The 17,541-nt window shown below is 37.9% G+C and overlaps 2 protein-coding genes across 3 annotated transcripts; one reads left to right on the forward strand and one right to left on the reverse strand.

The window, feature by feature from the left end:
* Window positions 1-267: 267 nt before the first annotated feature.
* Window positions 268-5,890, forward strand: LOC137710967 (AT-hook motif nuclear-localized protein 5). Of its 2 annotated transcripts, none has more exons than XM_088695776.1 (6): window positions 268-305; window positions 959-1,467; window positions 1,962-2,029; window positions 2,728-2,859; window positions 4,994-5,152; window positions 5,361-5,890. In XM_088695776.1, exons 2-6 carry the CDS (start codon window positions 1,005-1,007, stop codon window positions 5,586-5,588), a joined length of 1,050 nt encoding a protein of 349 aa, XP_088551902.1. In that variant the 5' UTR covers window positions 268-305; window positions 959-1,004; the 3' UTR covers window positions 5,589-5,890. The 2 variants fall into 2 exon arrangements, with proteins under 2 accessions (XP_088551902.1, XP_068306244.1); XM_068450143.2 differs by lacking the exon at window positions 268-305 and adding an exon at window positions 348-590.
* Window positions 5,891-6,309: 419 nt separating this feature from the next.
* On the reverse strand, window positions 6,310-11,952 carry LOC137710055 (putative glutathione peroxidase 8). Its single transcript, XM_088695175.1, has 7 exons — window positions 11,889-11,952; window positions 8,684-8,772; window positions 7,915-7,991; window positions 7,741-7,802; window positions 7,294-7,412; window positions 6,803-6,970; window positions 6,310-6,681 (listed from the first exon to the last, which is right to left on the reverse strand). Exons 1-7 carry the CDS (start codon window positions 11,950-11,952, stop codon window positions 6,649-6,651), a joined length of 612 nt encoding a protein of 203 aa, XP_088551301.1. The 3' UTR covers window positions 6,310-6,648.
* Window positions 11,953-17,541: the final 5,589 nt, after the last annotated feature.

The following is a 17,541-nucleotide window of genomic DNA, read 5'->3' on the forward strand; positions in this document are numbered from 1 at the left end:
ATATCGTGCGGTCAGAAATCATTTAAAATTTAAAATTTAAAATTTAAAATTCAAATATAAATAGTACTTAACCAAAATTGATCGCAAGATATACGATAAACGGACACGATTACATGATCTCTACGATCCCTAGGGAATGGATCCGGCGAGGATTCAATCTGACGAGGACATCTAGGTTGGTACCCGGGTAGGGGCCCGTCTGTCCAATGGCAATAATAAGTCTTTCCTTTCGTATGGTCAGGGATACTGACACCGTACCACAGCTCCCGTCAGGCCTCACTCACCGGATCAGATTAAAGAAAAAGGTAAAAGCACTGTCTCTCTCTCTCTCTCTCTCTCTCTCTCCTGCTCAGTTAGTAGTTCACAGTTCACACACAAAACTCTCTCTCTCACACACACACACAACTTCATACAAAAGCTCAAATTTTCATTTCATTTTTTTTTTCTCCCCAACCCCTTTCCCTTTGTCTTTTCCTCCCTCCTTTTTTTCCCCTTTTCCACCTCCTGCATTTGCCTGTCAAAACCCTAGACTTCAAATCTAGGGTTTTGTTCTGTTGCTGTGTCTGAGGCAGTCGCTCAAGAGCTGCCAGGTTGTTATTCTTGCTTCTCTGTAGCTCCCTGAGCTCCGGATTTTCTACATTTTGGTTTTTGCTGGATATTTTGTGTAATGGGTCTGTAGGGGTCCTAATGTTCAAGCTCTGCAGTCACTTGGTTACTTGTTTCTGTGGATAAAGGTCCGAACTTTTTAGGGTTTTAGATTTTTCTGGAACTTCAAGCAAAACCCTTTTTTATAAGCTCACTCTGTTTTTGTATTTTGAAGATTTAGGGTTGAAGGGGATTTATTTCCCCTCTTTTTTTTTTTTGGTTTTTAAAATAATGTTATAACCTTTCCCCCATTTTGTTTGAATTTTCTGTTTTCTTTAAAATTGACTAAGAGGGTTGTAGAAACGATCTTTAGGTGACAAAGAGTTGAGGTTTTTAGTGACAAATCTCTTAGTAAATGCATGGATGGGAGGGAAGCAATGGGATTGTCTGGTGGGTCAGCTTCATACTACATCAATAGGGGAGGAGGGGTTGGTGGGTCTATTCCTGGATCACAGGCTGGCGGCGGTGGCGGACTTCACCATGCTGCACTTGGGTTCAGGCCCATCTCAAACACCCTCATCCAACCTCAGTCCAATGTGAGGGTCAGCTCTGTGGGATCAACATTCTCAGTGGAGCCTTCAAGACCCAATTTTGAACATCATGGCAGTACCATGAATGTCACTCCCGGAGCGCCTTCAGCTCAGCCTGTAAAGAAGAAAAGAGGGAGGCCCCGGAAGTATGGCCCCGATGGGCCAGTTTCTCTGGGGTTGTCTCCCATGTCTGCAACACCTACTCCTACACCGGGTTCAACCAATCCGACCGCGAAACGTAGTAGAGGGAGGCCACCTGGGAGTGGTAGGAAGCAACAGTTGGCTGCTCTTGGTAAATCTCTGTGCAATTGCTAACACCCCTTTTTATGTCTTACTTTTGTTTGCTTCCGGTTCTAATTTTATCAATTTTTCTAAATTTAGTTGGCTAGCATTTAGTGGTCCATTATTGTTTAGCATTTTCTTATCAATTTCGTTCATTCAATTTCTATAAATGGTGGCTAATTCATGCCAATTCTGCTAATGTTAGTAAACTTCCCCCATTTTGTAAATTACGAGTATTGTCCTTGAGGTGCTCACTAACAAACGACTTTTTTTAGCACAAACATCTAAAGATGTATAGGAGTTCAGAAGCAGAGATGTATGTAGAAGTAACAGTCATGGATTCTGGTGATATAGTTGTTTTATGTACGCTACACTCGATTTTTTTTTTTATCGTTGGTGGTTAGACGTTTGTAATTTTCCAGTTCAAGTTTTTCTATTTCTCACATGTTTTATAAGGGCGGCTTATTCTTACCATGTCTTGGACGTTTTAAACTGTTTTCATAGGAGATTGGATGAACACTTCGGCAGGATTAGCTTTTGCACCCCATGTTATCACCATTGGAGTTGGAGAGGTATGCTAGACACCGCTCGTATTAGTAAGATACTAAGAATTGATGTCACAAACATTTTGTGCTCTAACAATGGAGTTGCTCCAATGTGTTGTGCTCAACAGTCCCTCCGTGAGGACACTGGAGGTTGTAGTTATTTTTTTTGTTTAATTATGGTTTCAACCTGCATAAGCTCTTAAATTCATGCATAAGGAAAAGAAAACAGATGAATACCAGAAATGGGCACTGATCATTCTTACTGGCCCCTATTATGCTTGCTTCAGATAACTAAATAGAAGCTTCTGACCAAATAGTTTTTAAAATATTGAAGTGGATGTTTATGGATCATAAATCTATAGAACTACACTATTAAAATTTTGCATAATGCTTTACCTATTATTATGTTAAAGCCCAGTAGGAATTATTAGAAGTTAGAACATGTACATATCAGTTGAATGGCCATATCACTAGGATTCCAGAAAGTCAAGATACATAGTACATACATTTGAAAAAACACACGCAAGTCAAGCTACTCTATATGCATGCAACACTTGTCTGTTTACTGTTTCCTTACTGATTTCTGTAGTGTCTGGTTCTTGGTGAAAGTCTTTATGTCTTCGTCTTGAACTTGCTTTTGAATGATAGTTATCTGTTGGTTTATTGCTTAAATGCATATGAACTCCTGCCCCTGTTAAACATTTTTCCTCATCGTTTTTCAATAGGACATTGCAGCAAAATTATTGTTATTCGCACAACAGAGACCAAGGGCGCTATGCATATTGTCTGGAAATGGTGCAGTGTCTTCTGTAACTCTACGCGAGCCTGCATCTACTGGTGTCAGTGTCACATATGAGGTTAACTCAATTTTCTCTTTAATTTTGCTCGTTATGGCGCATAAGAAAGAATTCCATTTTAGATACTTTTCCTTCTATGTTGGACTATATCTAATGGATAATTCCATTTCAAAAGTGGGATATGATGCCACATGTTTCTTATTTATAAAAATATTTCTTGCAAATACCAAAGTTGGCAACTTAGTTGAGTTAGTGAAGTGTTGTAACGTTTATGATTGCAAACAGCTGTCCACTTCCAGGCTCATTGTGTAAGTTTGTGGTTGGTTATATGTATAGTACATCTCATTTTCTGTAATAATTTGAACATTTTTAGTTCCTAATGAGAAATTAGGGCAGTAATTAAGTACGTATCAGCAGAAGAAATAATTCCATTTTAGTTCCTTTTCCTTCTATATTGGACCATATCTCAGTTAGAATTTCTATTCCAAAACTAGGATAGGAAGCTGCAAATTTTCTTCTATTTGTTTAAATCATTTTGTGCAAATACTGTAAGTTGTAACTGTAGTTAAGTTGTTGAGCATTATAATGTTTATGATTGCTAAGAGCTGTCCGCTCATTGTGTAAATTTGTGCTTGGTTATAGTTATAGTACATTTATTTTCTTTTAATAGTTTGAGCACTCTGTTTGGTTCAAATAGCTGATGGGAAAGGGAAATTAGTGCAGTAATTAACTACTTATCAAATACATATGGGGCAGAAGAACAGTTGGTAATGGTATACAATGTGCTAACACGGCCTTTGGGCCACCAATAGAATTAGAACTAATGAAATAATAGAATGAAAAGGAGATAAATGAAGTGGGCTAGGAGGCAGGGAGTCTGTTTGGAGAATGTCTATGTTGCACCAATACTTCAAATTTGGACAAGGGTGAGTATCGGATGCCTACACCCCCACGATACCTTCCGATACTCATCAGAAACTCCACTTGGAGTATCATTGACTTGTGGTGTTGACTATTGGATACTTGTACTCCTAGCATACGGTCAAGATAAAATATTAATCTTGACTTGAATTAAGTTAGGAATTTGGGTTGTTGTAGTTTCTAAATTCCGTTGTTCTTGTGGATTTGGTAGACTCACCGGGACATTTAGAGATGGATGTAGACCCATTGGGCAGGGATAATCATTCCATTCCTGGGATAGGCGGGGACCATTCTCAAAAACCATAAATACTGAGCAGTGAGTTATTTTATTAATGTTAAAAGATAAACATGAATGCTTCACTCTTTTGTTATTGAACTTATATAATGACATATGAACCCTATAAAATATAGTTTTAAAAATATATATTAGTTTAATTTCCATATTGTATCGTTATTTTTTTAGAGATTTGCCGTGTTAGCGTACCGTATGGTACTGGATATCCCCATCTGTATCTTTATCTGTGCAATATGGGAGGATGGTAAGGAAAAAAACTCAACATTTGTTTACGGTTTGGGGTTTTAAGCTATACTGTGATGTTCATGGTTTTTGAGGCAGGCAATTTAAATCTGCCTCGGGAAGGTTGCTTGCATGCTTAGTTAGATGTAGAAGGATTCGTCAAAGGGTCTTGTAAATTGTAGATGTCCACATATGACAGCACACTCTGGCTGTTTGATGATTTAATGGGTTGATGGTGGCTGTAGCAGCTGCAAGTCTCAGTGAGATAGCCAGATAATCAGATGTTAGAATCTGGAGATGCTTATGGTGATTGTCGTTGAGGCTGTTGCCAACCCTTCTTAGTGGCCGAACCTAACATAGTTCAGTGGATTGGTCAATGCTTATTAGTAAGAGGAGAAAAGGTGCCATTAGGAGTGGGTTAACTGTTAGAAGCAGGTTAAACATTGTTACTCTGACAGTAATTAGTTCAGAATCCCAGATACTATCCAGGTTTTAAGTAGGCTGGAATGCCTACTTCCATCTCAAAGAGTATCAACATTTCTCTTTTGTTTGTTCCATTCTGGAGCAGCTCAAAAGGTTTATATATTCTTCCCAGAAACGTGTTCTTAACTTTATCAAGTAAATTGTCTATCACAGTATTCAACGCTGAAATAGTGAATCATTGCTCATAAAAATGCACTTACTTTTGCAAGTCTGGTTTTTGCAATAATTAGCTTATTTTCTGCCTTTAACTTGGTTGTTTATGTGGCTCTGCAGGGTCGGTTCCAGATATTATGCTTGTCAGGTTCGTACTTAGTTGCCGAGGATGGTGGACCTCGCAATCGAACAGGGGGAATAAGTGTTTCCCTTTCTAATCCTAATGGTCATGTCATTGGTGGTGCTGTCGCAGTGCTTATTGCAGCAACTCCAGTGCAGGTATTTTGTTTACTGCTCAGTAATTTGTTCAACGTTTCTAGGCTGAATGCTAATGTTTTATTTCCTGCTGGTTGTCTGCACTTGCACACATGTCGTGACATTTGATATTTGTCTAGCATCGGATGATCTTAGAAGCACTTTTATCAGTTCTAATTGTAGTGAAGGAATGCAGATGCCTATTGAAGATCCGATTCATGTGTTGTTGCAGGTTGTGCTTTGCAGTTTTGTATATGGTAGCTCGAAGACCAAGAACAAGCAATTGGCTGGTCCCAATAGCGACGAGAATTCCGAGCCACAGCATAGCGAGAAATTGGCTCTACCAAGCAGTGCCCCACCTACTCAAAATTATAATCCCTCCGGTGCAGGCATTTGGCCTGGCTCGCGGCAAGTTGATTTGAGAAATGGCCACACTGGTATTGACTTGACTCGCGGATGAAGATAAGCTGCAACAGACATGCCGGTTTTGTATATATGTGTTGTTGTAAATGAACTGCATCTGTGAGAAGGGTAACTTGACGACTCTTCACCCACCGGCGGTTGAACAAGTTTATGCTAACATAATCTGTAACAAAATCCATAACTCTGGGAGATGTTTCGGTAACAAAATTCACTCATTGAGGAAGTTTCAAGTAGTGTGGAGGTTAAGAGACTCATCTGTAGCAAGATATTCTTTTGGCTTTTAGGTGGAAACTTCTTATTGAATCAAAAGTCCTTTTGAAGTTCGTAACCAATTCAAAATCACAATTTGCAGAATTGTATGCCGCATATGTATGGATGAATGAGTTTTTCTCTTTTTGTACAAATCTTCAGAGCAATTTGTGTTTCGCTATCAAGGTGATGGAGCATCGCCTGTTCCGTTCGGGGCTTGTTGGTAGTGATTCATTAATAGGGACATAGTCACTTTTGGGAAAAGCGATTATTGCCTCAGAAGTGATTATAGCCCCTTCTAATGACAGCCCTGCTAATGTCTTTGATTTGTTTGGTATCTTGAGATGTGGTTCCATGTGTACCAATCTGGAACCATTAGGATGTTTACCATCACTTTTGTTAAACTAAGGTCGTAAGGGAGTGTTTTGGGGACAACAGCGCTTGTATCGATCGGAAAAACATAAAACACAGCGAAGAATGCTCGTCCCCCGTCTGCTCAAACAGGTGTGAGTTAGGCGATGGTGGCGTGACCATATCGGACCTTTATTTCGTGAATGCCAGCAGACGGGCATTTTCTTCAAAAACGTGTCCACGAGATTAGCATCTTTAAACTCCTAACAACCAATTAACAGACCAGGTTTTACAAGATTTAAAGGAAACTAGATGAAGCTAGTGAGTTTTTGTATCACAGGTCACTGTCAACGATGGTTCGGAAGAGATCATTACATCTTGACTCCCAACTAGGCCAATGTCAATCATCAAACAAAGAAAAGAAATCGTTTTGTTCGATTAGTGAATCTGGCGGGGAGCATGCACCCTCGGGTTAACGCCTTTACATCTCACAGTATTCATGAGGCTTCCAATAACCTGTTTATGTCATGCTGCAAAAACAATACAATGTTAAACAGCTAGAGTACTTGACAAAACCTACCGATGATCACTGCAATAAACAACAGAAGCAGCATAACATTATATTTGAGAATTCGACGTCCAGGTTTTCACCTGAAGGCTAAGGGGTGAAGTTGTTGGGTAATAACGACCGACAGGTTTCCCCTGCTGGTCAACAAGAAACTTAGCAAAGTTCCACTGGATATCGTCATCGAAGAATCCCCATTTGCCTAACTTCAAGAACTTGTACAACGGAGCAGTATTAAACCCGTTTACTTCAATCTAACACAAGAACAAAAATGGTAAATTTAAAAGTGTGCAATAATTACAACAACGTCCAAGAACACATCTAAAACTCTTAACCTGCAAAATTCCTAACGGGAGTTATAAATAAGCACTGATATAGAACAATTATACATATATGAAATTCTAGAAGTTTAAGTTTGTTAGCATGCACATAGTTACAATGCAGTTGTTCGTTGTTTTACAAAGACAATGCATGAGGCATCCAGTCGAACAATCTTCTGGCTTGCCTAAAAGTCTAATATGTTTACACTGTTGGAAAGCAGATGCAACATAACCTAGTGTTTCGATTCTGAATCTACCTTGTTAAAAATTGGGAATGCTGTTTTGAAACGAGTGCAGGCAAACTCTTGAATCTGTTCATTACTTCCTGGTTCCTGAGCAGCAAACTGGTTGCACGGAAATGCCAGAATCTCCAAGCCTGCGCCGCACCCCCGGTACATGATACAAAGGAGAAGAAGTACAGAGAATAGTAGAAATATTTCAGTAACCTTTTGACCTAGTAATTGAGTTTATGATGAAAATGTTTTTTCATATTACAAAACTGAGGGAATTCTTGTTCTTCTCATAAATATTAGACTGTTGCAGAAGCAAAACAGAATAAATTTAATTACTAGAAGAAAAAAAACTTCATCGATCAATGGCAGCTCAAGACTAATTTTTCTAGAAACCTGGTTGTTACAGTTAAATTTTTTAATGGTTGTTAAAATGGCAAGCATGAAAAAATAACATCAGCTCAGAATCCATACCTTTATCTTTATACTTTTGATATAGTTGATTAAATTCCGTGTAGTTTTCATCCGTCAATCCACTGCGGAAATCAGTGAAATGAAAATCAACAATCAACGAAGAACTTTGCATTTTTTGGTTAAAAATATTACGAAGAACGAAAAAAATGCCAGAAAGGTGATTATAAGGAATACCATTGGGAAGCAACATTAACAATCACTAGAACCTTTCCCCTGTACATGCTAAGATTCACATCCTTTCCTTTAACATCCTGCACAAAACATATAAATTAGCAACCACCAGATGAACTATAAATCAAGATACAATAAAACTACTTCTATCCAACATATGAATTTCGTTTATGGATTTGTACAGCTAGAGAGAGAGAACACATTCAACACAATCACATATTTTCGAAACTATCTACCTTTTGCTATATTTACAGTTTGAAAAACATTTGGCGTTCAATACGTGGATTAGAGCACTGGGAATAGGTACGAGATACCATTTTTCATGTCTGGTAAACACACTCTTGAGAATGTGATACCTGCTGCATGGGTATGAACTTTCACATGAGCATGAATTTCATACCAACTGGCTTCCCTCAAGAATTTTTTTTCCCGTCATTTTGAAGAGCAAGCATTATTTTTTGACTGATTTACACTACTTGTAAATTAAAATACCGACTTGATAGAACTTTATTATTGAAAAACTGAACAAATTTTGATTCCCACTACTTTGTAAAACAAACATAGGAACGGGAGAAATGGCGACATCAAAATTTTCCATTTCCCAGCGTTTCCAAACACGAAATCAAAATTTTCCATTCCCATCTCCTGACAATAGACATGGGAGTTTTCTTCCCAAAGAACCTATTCCGTGAACTAAACGACCAGTACTGATGTTACCAGCTAGACAGAGAGAGGAGAAGTGCAAAAACTAATTGAAGATAGGCTTGTTTACCTTGACAGTGTATTCGTAAATTGTTCCAGTTGGGTACTCATTGGGTTGGCTTATCGTTTTACAATCTGGTCCCAACTCTGAAGTACCACCTGCTAGTAAAAGTCACAAACCAGCCAAATTAAGGAACACATGAACTATGCCTGTTACTTTCACGTTCTTATTTTGGGTTGATTGTAACAGCACACTCACTACTTAACAACGCTACGCTTGTTCTTCATTTTCAGAAAAAGCTAAAGAGCAGTTTAAAATATCGCATGTTTATTTTGGGTTGATGCATGGCAGTGCGCTTGAAATCTCCCTTTCCGTTTAGAGTAGTTTGGAGTATCATTTAAAGAAAAAAAAGAAAAAAAAGAAAAAAAGAAAAAAAAACCCTAAAGAGTACTGGCGAAAAATGCAACATTGGCACATTAGGGTAAATGAAAAGTAAAAACACAGGTTAAATGATTAAATGCAACTTTTGCACCCAAGATAAAATGTGAACGAAAATTGCACAACCATAGCAAGTTCTGTACAAAACTAAATTAGGGTAAAAACAAAAGAAAAGAACAGAAGCTTTATCTTGCCTTGGGGAATTGCTGTAAAGCAACCAGAAATCTTGTTTCCCATGGAAGATATAGCCAACGAGAAATAAGATCGACAGAAGGGGATGTTGGAAATCAACTCCACACCACAAAATCAGCAAGAATCCCTTAAGTGATGCTTTCTACGAAATCAGCTCTTTATGAAATTATGATGGAGATGCAATTCAGAGTGGAGTGGTGGTTCCCCTTTCCTGACGGTGGAGATGAAATAACGATGGTAGTTCGGCCATTCTTTTTCCTTAGGATGGACGTTGTTTAGTTTTGCATGCTGCTTTACACTATGTTTAGAATGAATAAAATAAACATGGAATTTTGACAAAAGTCAGAATTTCTACGAGTGCGAGTTTAAAAATAAAAATTTATGTGTTCAAATTCCATTATACTTTTAGTTTAACTAAAACAAGAAAATTTACAAATTTTAGAAAATAAAAGTCTATCATTTTAAAATTTCTTAGCAATCTTAAATTTTCTCATCCAAACACATTTTTAGAGTTTTTTCCTCTCTTCATTTGCAAAATTGTTAAAAAACTAAGGATGGAATTCTAATAATTGTGTAAACTAGAAGTAGAAATTCCGTTAGATCTAGAAGATCCTCTCCTTGTACAACTTGTATTAATTGTAGGGCAAGTACATTTTATCATTATTAGTATAAATAAAGGCACTAAGTATCAGGAATTACACATAGAAATATAGAATACTAAAAGCCCTTCTCTCTTTCTCTCTTCCCTAACGGCCATCCCCCTATTCTCTCTTAATAATTAGTTTCACAACAAAAGAAACCACAATTACACTCTTATATATCGAAATTTTGGTATTTGATTTTCTTATATATCGAAATTTTGGTATTTGATTTTCTTTTATATCGAATTTTGGTATTAATTTATAAAAACGCTTTTAACCATTTTAGAATCATAGGGGCCTAAAATGATTTGTTACCCTAAGACACATTTCCTACCTTCAAGATATGTTGCTCACTTTATTCATTAAACTATCATCACTTTACACAGTTTGCACACATTGTATGCGTACATTTAGTATTAGTCTACGTATCGATTAGTTGAAGGGTTTGACAGAGAACGTTGTTCTAGGGGGGATGATACATGTTGGTACTTGATTCAAAGGATTAGTGCACCGTTCAAGGCAACATAACAACATTTCCTTAGCAACCAAAAAGAAGAATTTATTCGAGGGGGAAATGTTGTTCCACCACAGAGAATTATTTTATTTTTGCATTTAAAAGAATTTACTTGATACATCAGAACAATCATTTTTAGGATTCTCACTGCTAGGTACTACGAACATAAACATAACTCTTTTTTGAGAGAGTAAAGAAAAGAAGCAGGAAAGTGAGGAAGAAACATATGTAGAAATATAAACAACTTCCGAAACAAAGGGGGCTGGTCCTTCCGTTGGCCGTCACAAGTGGCATTTCCCCTCCCCGTTTCTAACTGAAAGATGAAACAAGGATTTCTATCCATCTCCAAAAACGAACACTCATTCAATACTTGACTTTGCTGGTGGAAAGAAAACTCTGTTTATTTTCATATGCAATTATGAGATGGATTACTTTGGATCAGATGTTGATCCAAATCGAAAGTTTTATGGCTTTCAAAAAACTAGAAGAGGACGGGGAGGCCCTTAAAACCAAACGAGACTAAAAGGAATATGGGAATTAGCACCATTCCTATGATTTGTCTCGAAAAGCCAACGAGGAGCTTTCTCTCTCTCTCTCTCTCTCTCTCTCTCTGTCTCGATTTAACATCATCTATCAATCTGTCTTCCCTGGCCTTTCCAACAAACTCTTGATACAAAATAAATCTCCCGCTATAGCGTTCTTCTTTCGAGCTGATTAGTCAGCTTCTAGCCACCCAACCAATCATGTTGATCTTGACTTACAGAAAGGGGTGAATAAGGTTCTGAAAGAAAACCCTCATCCGTGTTTCGGCGACCGGGGGAGTCTGCCAAGCTTGGCCCGTGGGTTCTTTTTCTCCTTGATTTCGGTTTTCTAATTCAAGAGAATTTTTTTTCGTTCGATGACATTGATATAAAAGGATATTTTTTATTTTATTTCTAGTGATACTTTTGTTTTCACTAGCATTTTTTTTTAGATAGTCATGTTCGTGTCCTTATTTTTTGAGATTTGCCATGTTGCCATGTCACTTTGTCGCCGAATTCTTGTCCGTGTCTGTGCAATATAGGTCCCTTACATAAGCTTATTTGAGGGATCTTTTAATTGAAGCTCATCGAAAGGATTATATATATATATATATATATATATATATATATATATATATATATATATTGATAAACCGACTGCAATACCACCTGCACAACGACAGTCTTGTCCCAACATAGATTCCTCAGACCATGCTACTGCTGCAGATCAAGTTCAATCTTGATTCTGTTTTGCATTTAGTTCACATGCTGCCATTTATTTGTTATCCTAATTCTACACGTATATCAATTCTACTCATATAAATATCAATGTAATCAGCTCACTCATTAATTGAGTTGTGTTCTATAAACATATTAGATTAGCTTTCATGGTATCACAAGCCCTAGTCTAACGACGAAGGATAAAGTTCAATCTTTTTTTTCTTTTCAGCTATGGCGTCCTTCTGTACTGCTGCTGCCTCTATTCCCTCGGTCACCAATTTTCTCACAACCAAGCTCGATCGCAACTACCATTTCTGGCGTGCTCAGTTTCTCTCTTCTTCGAAGTCGTAATCTGCTCTCCTATGTCACTGGAGACTCTCCCTGCCTTGTTGCCTTTCTACTGGATGACAACGGTAAACTCACCAACAAAGTGAATCCTTTATACAATGAATGGATTCAAACTGATCAGATGATTCTCTCTTGGATTACTAGTTCTCTCACTCCTAAGGTTCTTGGTACAATTGTCAACAAGATTGATTCTACCTCTGCTTGGTCGTCTCTCCAAGAACGATATGCTTCTACTTCTCAAAATCGTATTATTCAGATGCATAGCGAATTGATGAATACTTCTCGTGGTGATCTTTCTATCGCCGATTATCTTGATAAGGTTAATGTCATTGCCGATAATCTTGCACTCTGTGGTGCTCTCGTTTCAGAATCTGATTTAGTCGCCATTATTATGAGCAAGGTTGGTCCACAATATGAGACTACTGTTTCCTTTGCACAAGCCCGAGACACCGCTATCACCTACAACGCTTTGGAAGCTTTATTATTAAGTGCGGAACAACATCACAACACTTTTTCTCTTCCTGCGGATGTCAGCCCTTCTGCATTTGCTACTGTCCACGGTGGCTGTGGTGGTTTCCATGGCCGTGGTGGTCGCGGTGGTGGTTACTCACGTGGGGGTGGCGTTTCTCGCAACTTCACCCCAGACACTAGTTTCTATTAATCGAAAAATTGGTAGTATGGAGAGCCTCAACCCAATAAGATTGAGGCATTGAGGCATGAGCAAGAAGAGCGAGGCCAATTTCAACCAAATGACGATGTTTTCATTATGTCATACCGTTTTATTCAGGATGATGAAGGCATGTATATTGATGATGAATGCCATGTGTTTCTAAATAATGTTTGAAAGTTTTGTTTATATATTCTCCACCACCATCCGTTTGAAAATTTTGAATTTTTCGTTCAAATTTATTCTCCATTTCCGTTTTAAATTTAACAAATGTTGAGAACACATCAGATTTTAATTTTAAAGGATATAACCATGTATAGCGTGAATAATCATCAATGAAGATTAATATCGATATCCAGATATGGACAAAGTTGGGGATGCCCATACATCTGAATGAATAAGTTGTAAAGGAAAATTTGAAATTGATGTTGATAATGAAAATGGCAATTTCTTGCTTTTGCCTAGAGGGCATGAATGGCATACAAAATTGAAATGGTGCCTAGTAAGAGGTACTTTACTAGTTGACACTAAATGCTTTAAAATAAATGTGGATGGATGACCAAGTCTAGATTGCCAAACATGATCATCGACTCGAACGCCCATGCATACAAACAGTCCATATGTTTTATTTGAATTGAAACTTGAATATGGACAAACACCAGTGTACACCAGTGTTACTCCGGCCTGATAAAAGGATCCCCTCCGAGCGCATATCCTGAACACAGAAAAAATTAGGGTAAATGACAAAGAAACAGTCATTATCATATGAAAATTGGTTAATAGATAAGATATTTTGGGAAGCATTAGGGCAATATAAGGTATTAGAAAGGGTATAAGAACGAGTTGGAGAGTGAATGTAAGAGGTTCTTATTTTGGAAAATTTCAAACCTTGACCACCATTGACGCCATTGACATGATTAGTGCCCGTGTACTCCTGCACGTTTGTAAGTTATCCAAGATCATTGGTGATGTGGGTGTTGGCTCCAGAGTCTAGAAGCCAATTGGTGGGAGCAGTGGGAGCTGAGGGTACACAACTAGATTGGGCAGCAAGAGCTGTGAGGCGATCACTAGGAACACGGCCCTCATATGAAGTATTCATTCTGTTGTATCAGTCAATCGCAGAATGCCCATTTCTATAACAGATTTGGCATTTAAGGGGTGGGTGATCAGAGAAAGGACCTGCACCAAGAATACCTTCATTGGGGCAGCCTTGATGAGAACCAGCATGAGCATTAGGGCAAGCTAGATTGGGCGGACCACCGTGAGGAGCACCAAGACGGCCTTCACCACGTACAAAGACACCAGGTGCAGTGATCTTGCATCCACGATGAACAGCCATGGCAGTTATGGCAGGAACATGAGTGTCGCCAGACAAGGTGAAGGTCAGATGGCGAGTTTCAGCACTAAGCAACAGTGCTTCCAACACTGCATAAGAGATAGAAGTTTCTCAGGATTGGATGGATGCCACAGTGTTCTCATACAAGGGGCCAACATTATTCATTAGTGTAGCAATTAAATCAGTGTCAGCTATATGAGAACCAGATAAAGCTAATTGATCAGCCAAAGTTTTTATTTTATCCAAAAAATCAGCAATTTGAAGATCATTGAGACGAAGATTAAGAAGTTCCCCATTAAGTTGAATAACTCGGTTATGAGAAGAAGGTGCATACCTTTCCTGCAAAGCTTTCCGGGCCTTGACAACACTTATGCATTTGACGACAACATGCATAATAGGAGGAGTAAGAAAACTGGTAAGCCAAGAAAGAACCATCTGGTCTTGCTGGATCTATGGTTTGAAGAGGGGATTGATGGTGTCTGTGAGATGACCTTTATCATCCAGGAGAAAGGGAGAGGGACATTGAGAGGTGCCATCCACAAATGGCATGAGACTTAACTGTGGAGTAACAGGACAACTTGTGCGCGCCACAAAGGATAATTATGATGATCAAGTTTTAGAGGAAGGAAAGCAGAAACATTGGTAAGAGCAGCGAAAGAAGCCATGGAAATTGAAAAGAAAGGTTGTCATGAGACGGGAAAAGGGTGATACCATAAAAGAATTACACTCGATACTGAGCTTGTATTGATTTCCTGTTTATATAGATCTTTACAAGTGGAGTTTGAGTGAAGAACAAACTCTTCAAAACAAACCAAAAAATAATTACAGAAAATACAAAAACAAGATATTAACATATAATCTGTTTGAATTCAAAAATATTTAAACAGTTTAAGGATCAGATTAAGTCGAGCCTTCTTCTTGTTGACTGATTCTATAGTTATCTGCTTTGATTGTTGTGGTGGGAACTGGGCTTTTCAAAAGTGGTTTATCACATCGCCAATAATCTTGCACTTTATGGTGCTCTCGTTTCAGAATCTGATTTAGTCGTCATTATTATGAGCAAGGTTGGTCCACAATATGAGACTACTGTTTCCTTTGCATAAGCCCAAGACATCGTTATCACCTATAACACTTTGGAAGCTTTATTATTAAGTGCGTAACAACATCACAACACTTTTTCTCTTCCCGCAGATGTCGGCCCTTCTCCATTTGCTGCTGTCCATGTTGGCTGTGGTGGTTTCCATGGCCATGGTGGTCAGTAACGTGGCAATTACGGTGGTGGTTACTCACGTGGGGGTGGTGTCTCTTGTAACTTCACCCCATACACTAGTTTCTCGCAGGCCGTCTCTTCGTTTGAAGCCCTTTCTCATAGCCTTTCATCATCTTCTAATGGTATCCTTGGTCCGGCCCCTGCACCTAACGGTTCTACATTTCAATCAACAAGTTTTTCCTCTTCTGGACGCATCCAATGTCTGATTTGTCAACGTTTTGGTCACTCGGCTATTGACTACTTCAACCGCCTCAATATGTTATATGAAGGAAGGGTTCATTTGTCTCATCTTCAAGCATATGCGGCTGCCCCTTTTTCTCGTGCATCTGCCGCTGCACCTTCTATTCAACAATGGCTCTTTGATTTTGGTGTAAACTTTCACATAACCAATGATGGGGCACAACTCCAAAATCCTCGTGAGGATTATGGAACTGACCAAATTCGTGGTGTGCATGGTGATATGATTTTACCACCTGCAAAAGTAGGGATAAAAACATTTAAAAATACTTGCAAGAGAACAAGGTAGTTGTAGTACAAACGGCTCAAGCAAGGTCGTTTTTCGCAGAAATTGATTGAATAATTTATGTAAATACCAAATCTTAATTAATTATTTGAAAACAAAGTTTGGAAGAGGTTGATTTTATGACCTAAAATATTAAAAATGAATTTTAAATTAAAACAATTAAAGAAATTAGCAAAGTAAAGAAAACAAAAGAAAACGTTTTGAAAACCAAATTGTAAAAGCCTAGGGTTCCACCATCCCCTTAACAATTCTATGTAGATTTACTAATTACTTATGAATTACCCATGCAATTTTGAAGGTTAGGTGTTCCTAATGCATATTCTACTTGTGGTATTCAAGCTAGAATGTATATCAAACATGCAATCCGTCTATGGTATTCAGATCAAATATAAACATGCATGACTCATTACGCTTTGTGAAAACCCTTTGAAAAACCATGCAACCCCTAAGACGCGGTATTCATCCTAGGTGAAATTATAACTATCAATCACAAGAAGCAATACTCAATTCCCCGGTGGTATTCCGACCGAATTACATCCGATTACTTATCTAAACATCTTAATGGTCGCGAATCATTAAGACACAAAAACAGTTTAAAGCACAGTGATTAATAATTCGAAGCATACATGCATAATATGATAAACAATTAAATAAAAACTACATATTTATGCTAAGGCTCAAGGCATCACCCTAGCAAACGGAAATTAGTTACGAACAACCATAAAACAAAAGGAATTTTATTGAAATAGAAAACGTATAGAAAACACTTTTAGATTAAAAAACGTCAAAGCCTAGCTAAGTTCTCCAAATTGATGTGTACGTTCCTCTCAATGTCGCGTAAAGAACCCTAATGGCTAAAAAGGCTTATTTATACTACTCTAAATTAAAACCCTCGTAGAAAAGGTCTTCTAAAAACTAGGAAAAATAATAGAATAAGATAACTAGGAAATAAAAGGTTTCCTATTTGAATTGAAATTCGGACTTCTCAGAAAATCAGACTTTTGACCAACCAAATCAACTCCGATTTCATCCCAAAAGGTCTCTTTTTAAAGATAAAGACGTCCCCTACAAATCCTCAGAAGGAATCTTCCTCAAAATATTCCATCTTGACCTCCAAAATACCCAAAACGTCCAAAAACGTCAATCTGGGAAAGCTGCGCGCTGGGTCTTTATTTCATTGCCACAATCAAACGGCTTGGAAAAATTTTGGAATTTTGACACAATCACGTTGAAAGACTCATGAACATCCAATTGGAATCACTCCAAAATTCATCCGTTTGAATACTTTTTGCTCTAGAGGAATTCGAAAGTCCTACATTGAAAATATATAACAAAGTATCAAAATTCTACCAAAATAACCAAAAAACTATAACTAAGAATAGGGTAAAATATATAGTATAATACAGACTCATCACTTGGTGGTCCAGGTTTGCAAATATCCAAAATTGGTGACTCTTATCTTCAAACTAAATATGCTTCTTTTTGTTTGGCTAACACTCTCTATTGCCCTCAAGCCTCTACTAATGTCATTTCTTTAAATCGATTTTCCGATGATAATAATTGTTTCTTTACCTTACATCCCAAATTTTGTCATGTTCATGATTCACGACGAACCCTTTGACAAGGCTGGAGTAACAATGGACTCCACCCATGCTCTCCTCTCCCACACCCCCCCCCCCAACAAAAAAAAAACCATCTCATGGTGTTTTTGCTTTCTTAGGTGAATGTGTAACTTTTGTGAATTTTGTCCTGTCATA

This window comes from Pyrus communis, chromosome 6 (genome assembly GCF_041283825.1).
Source record: "Pyrus communis isolate YQ-2024b chromosome 6, ASM4128382v1, whole genome shotgun sequence".
Lineage (NCBI taxonomy): Eukaryota > Viridiplantae > Streptophyta > Magnoliopsida > Rosales > Rosaceae > Pyrus > Pyrus communis.

Coding starts and splice junctions, on each gene's coding strand:
- LOC137710055 (XM_088695175.1), bottom strand. CDS start 11,952: ATGGTAGTTGCGATCGAGCTTGGTTGTGAGAAAATTGGTGACCGAGGG. Junction 7,803..7,914: donor GTTAATGTTGCTTCCCAATG/GTATTCCTTATA, acceptor TGATTTCCGCAG/TGGATTGACGGATGAAAACT. Junction 7,413..7,740: donor TCAAAAGTATAAAGATAAAG/GTATGGATTCTG, acceptor GGTGCGGCGCAG/GCTTGGAGATTCTGGCATTT.
- LOC137710967 (XM_088695776.1), top strand. CDS start 1,005: ATGGATGGGAGGGAAGCAATGGGATTGTCTGGTGGGTCAGCTTCATAC. Junction 2,860..4,993: donor GTGTCAGTGTCACATATGAG/GTTAACTCAATT, acceptor GTGGCTCTGCAG/GGTCGGTTCCAGATATTATG. Junction 5,153..5,360: donor TTGCAGCAACTCCAGTGCAG/GTATTTTGTTTA, acceptor GTGTTGTTGCAG/GTTGTGCTTTGCAGTTTTGT.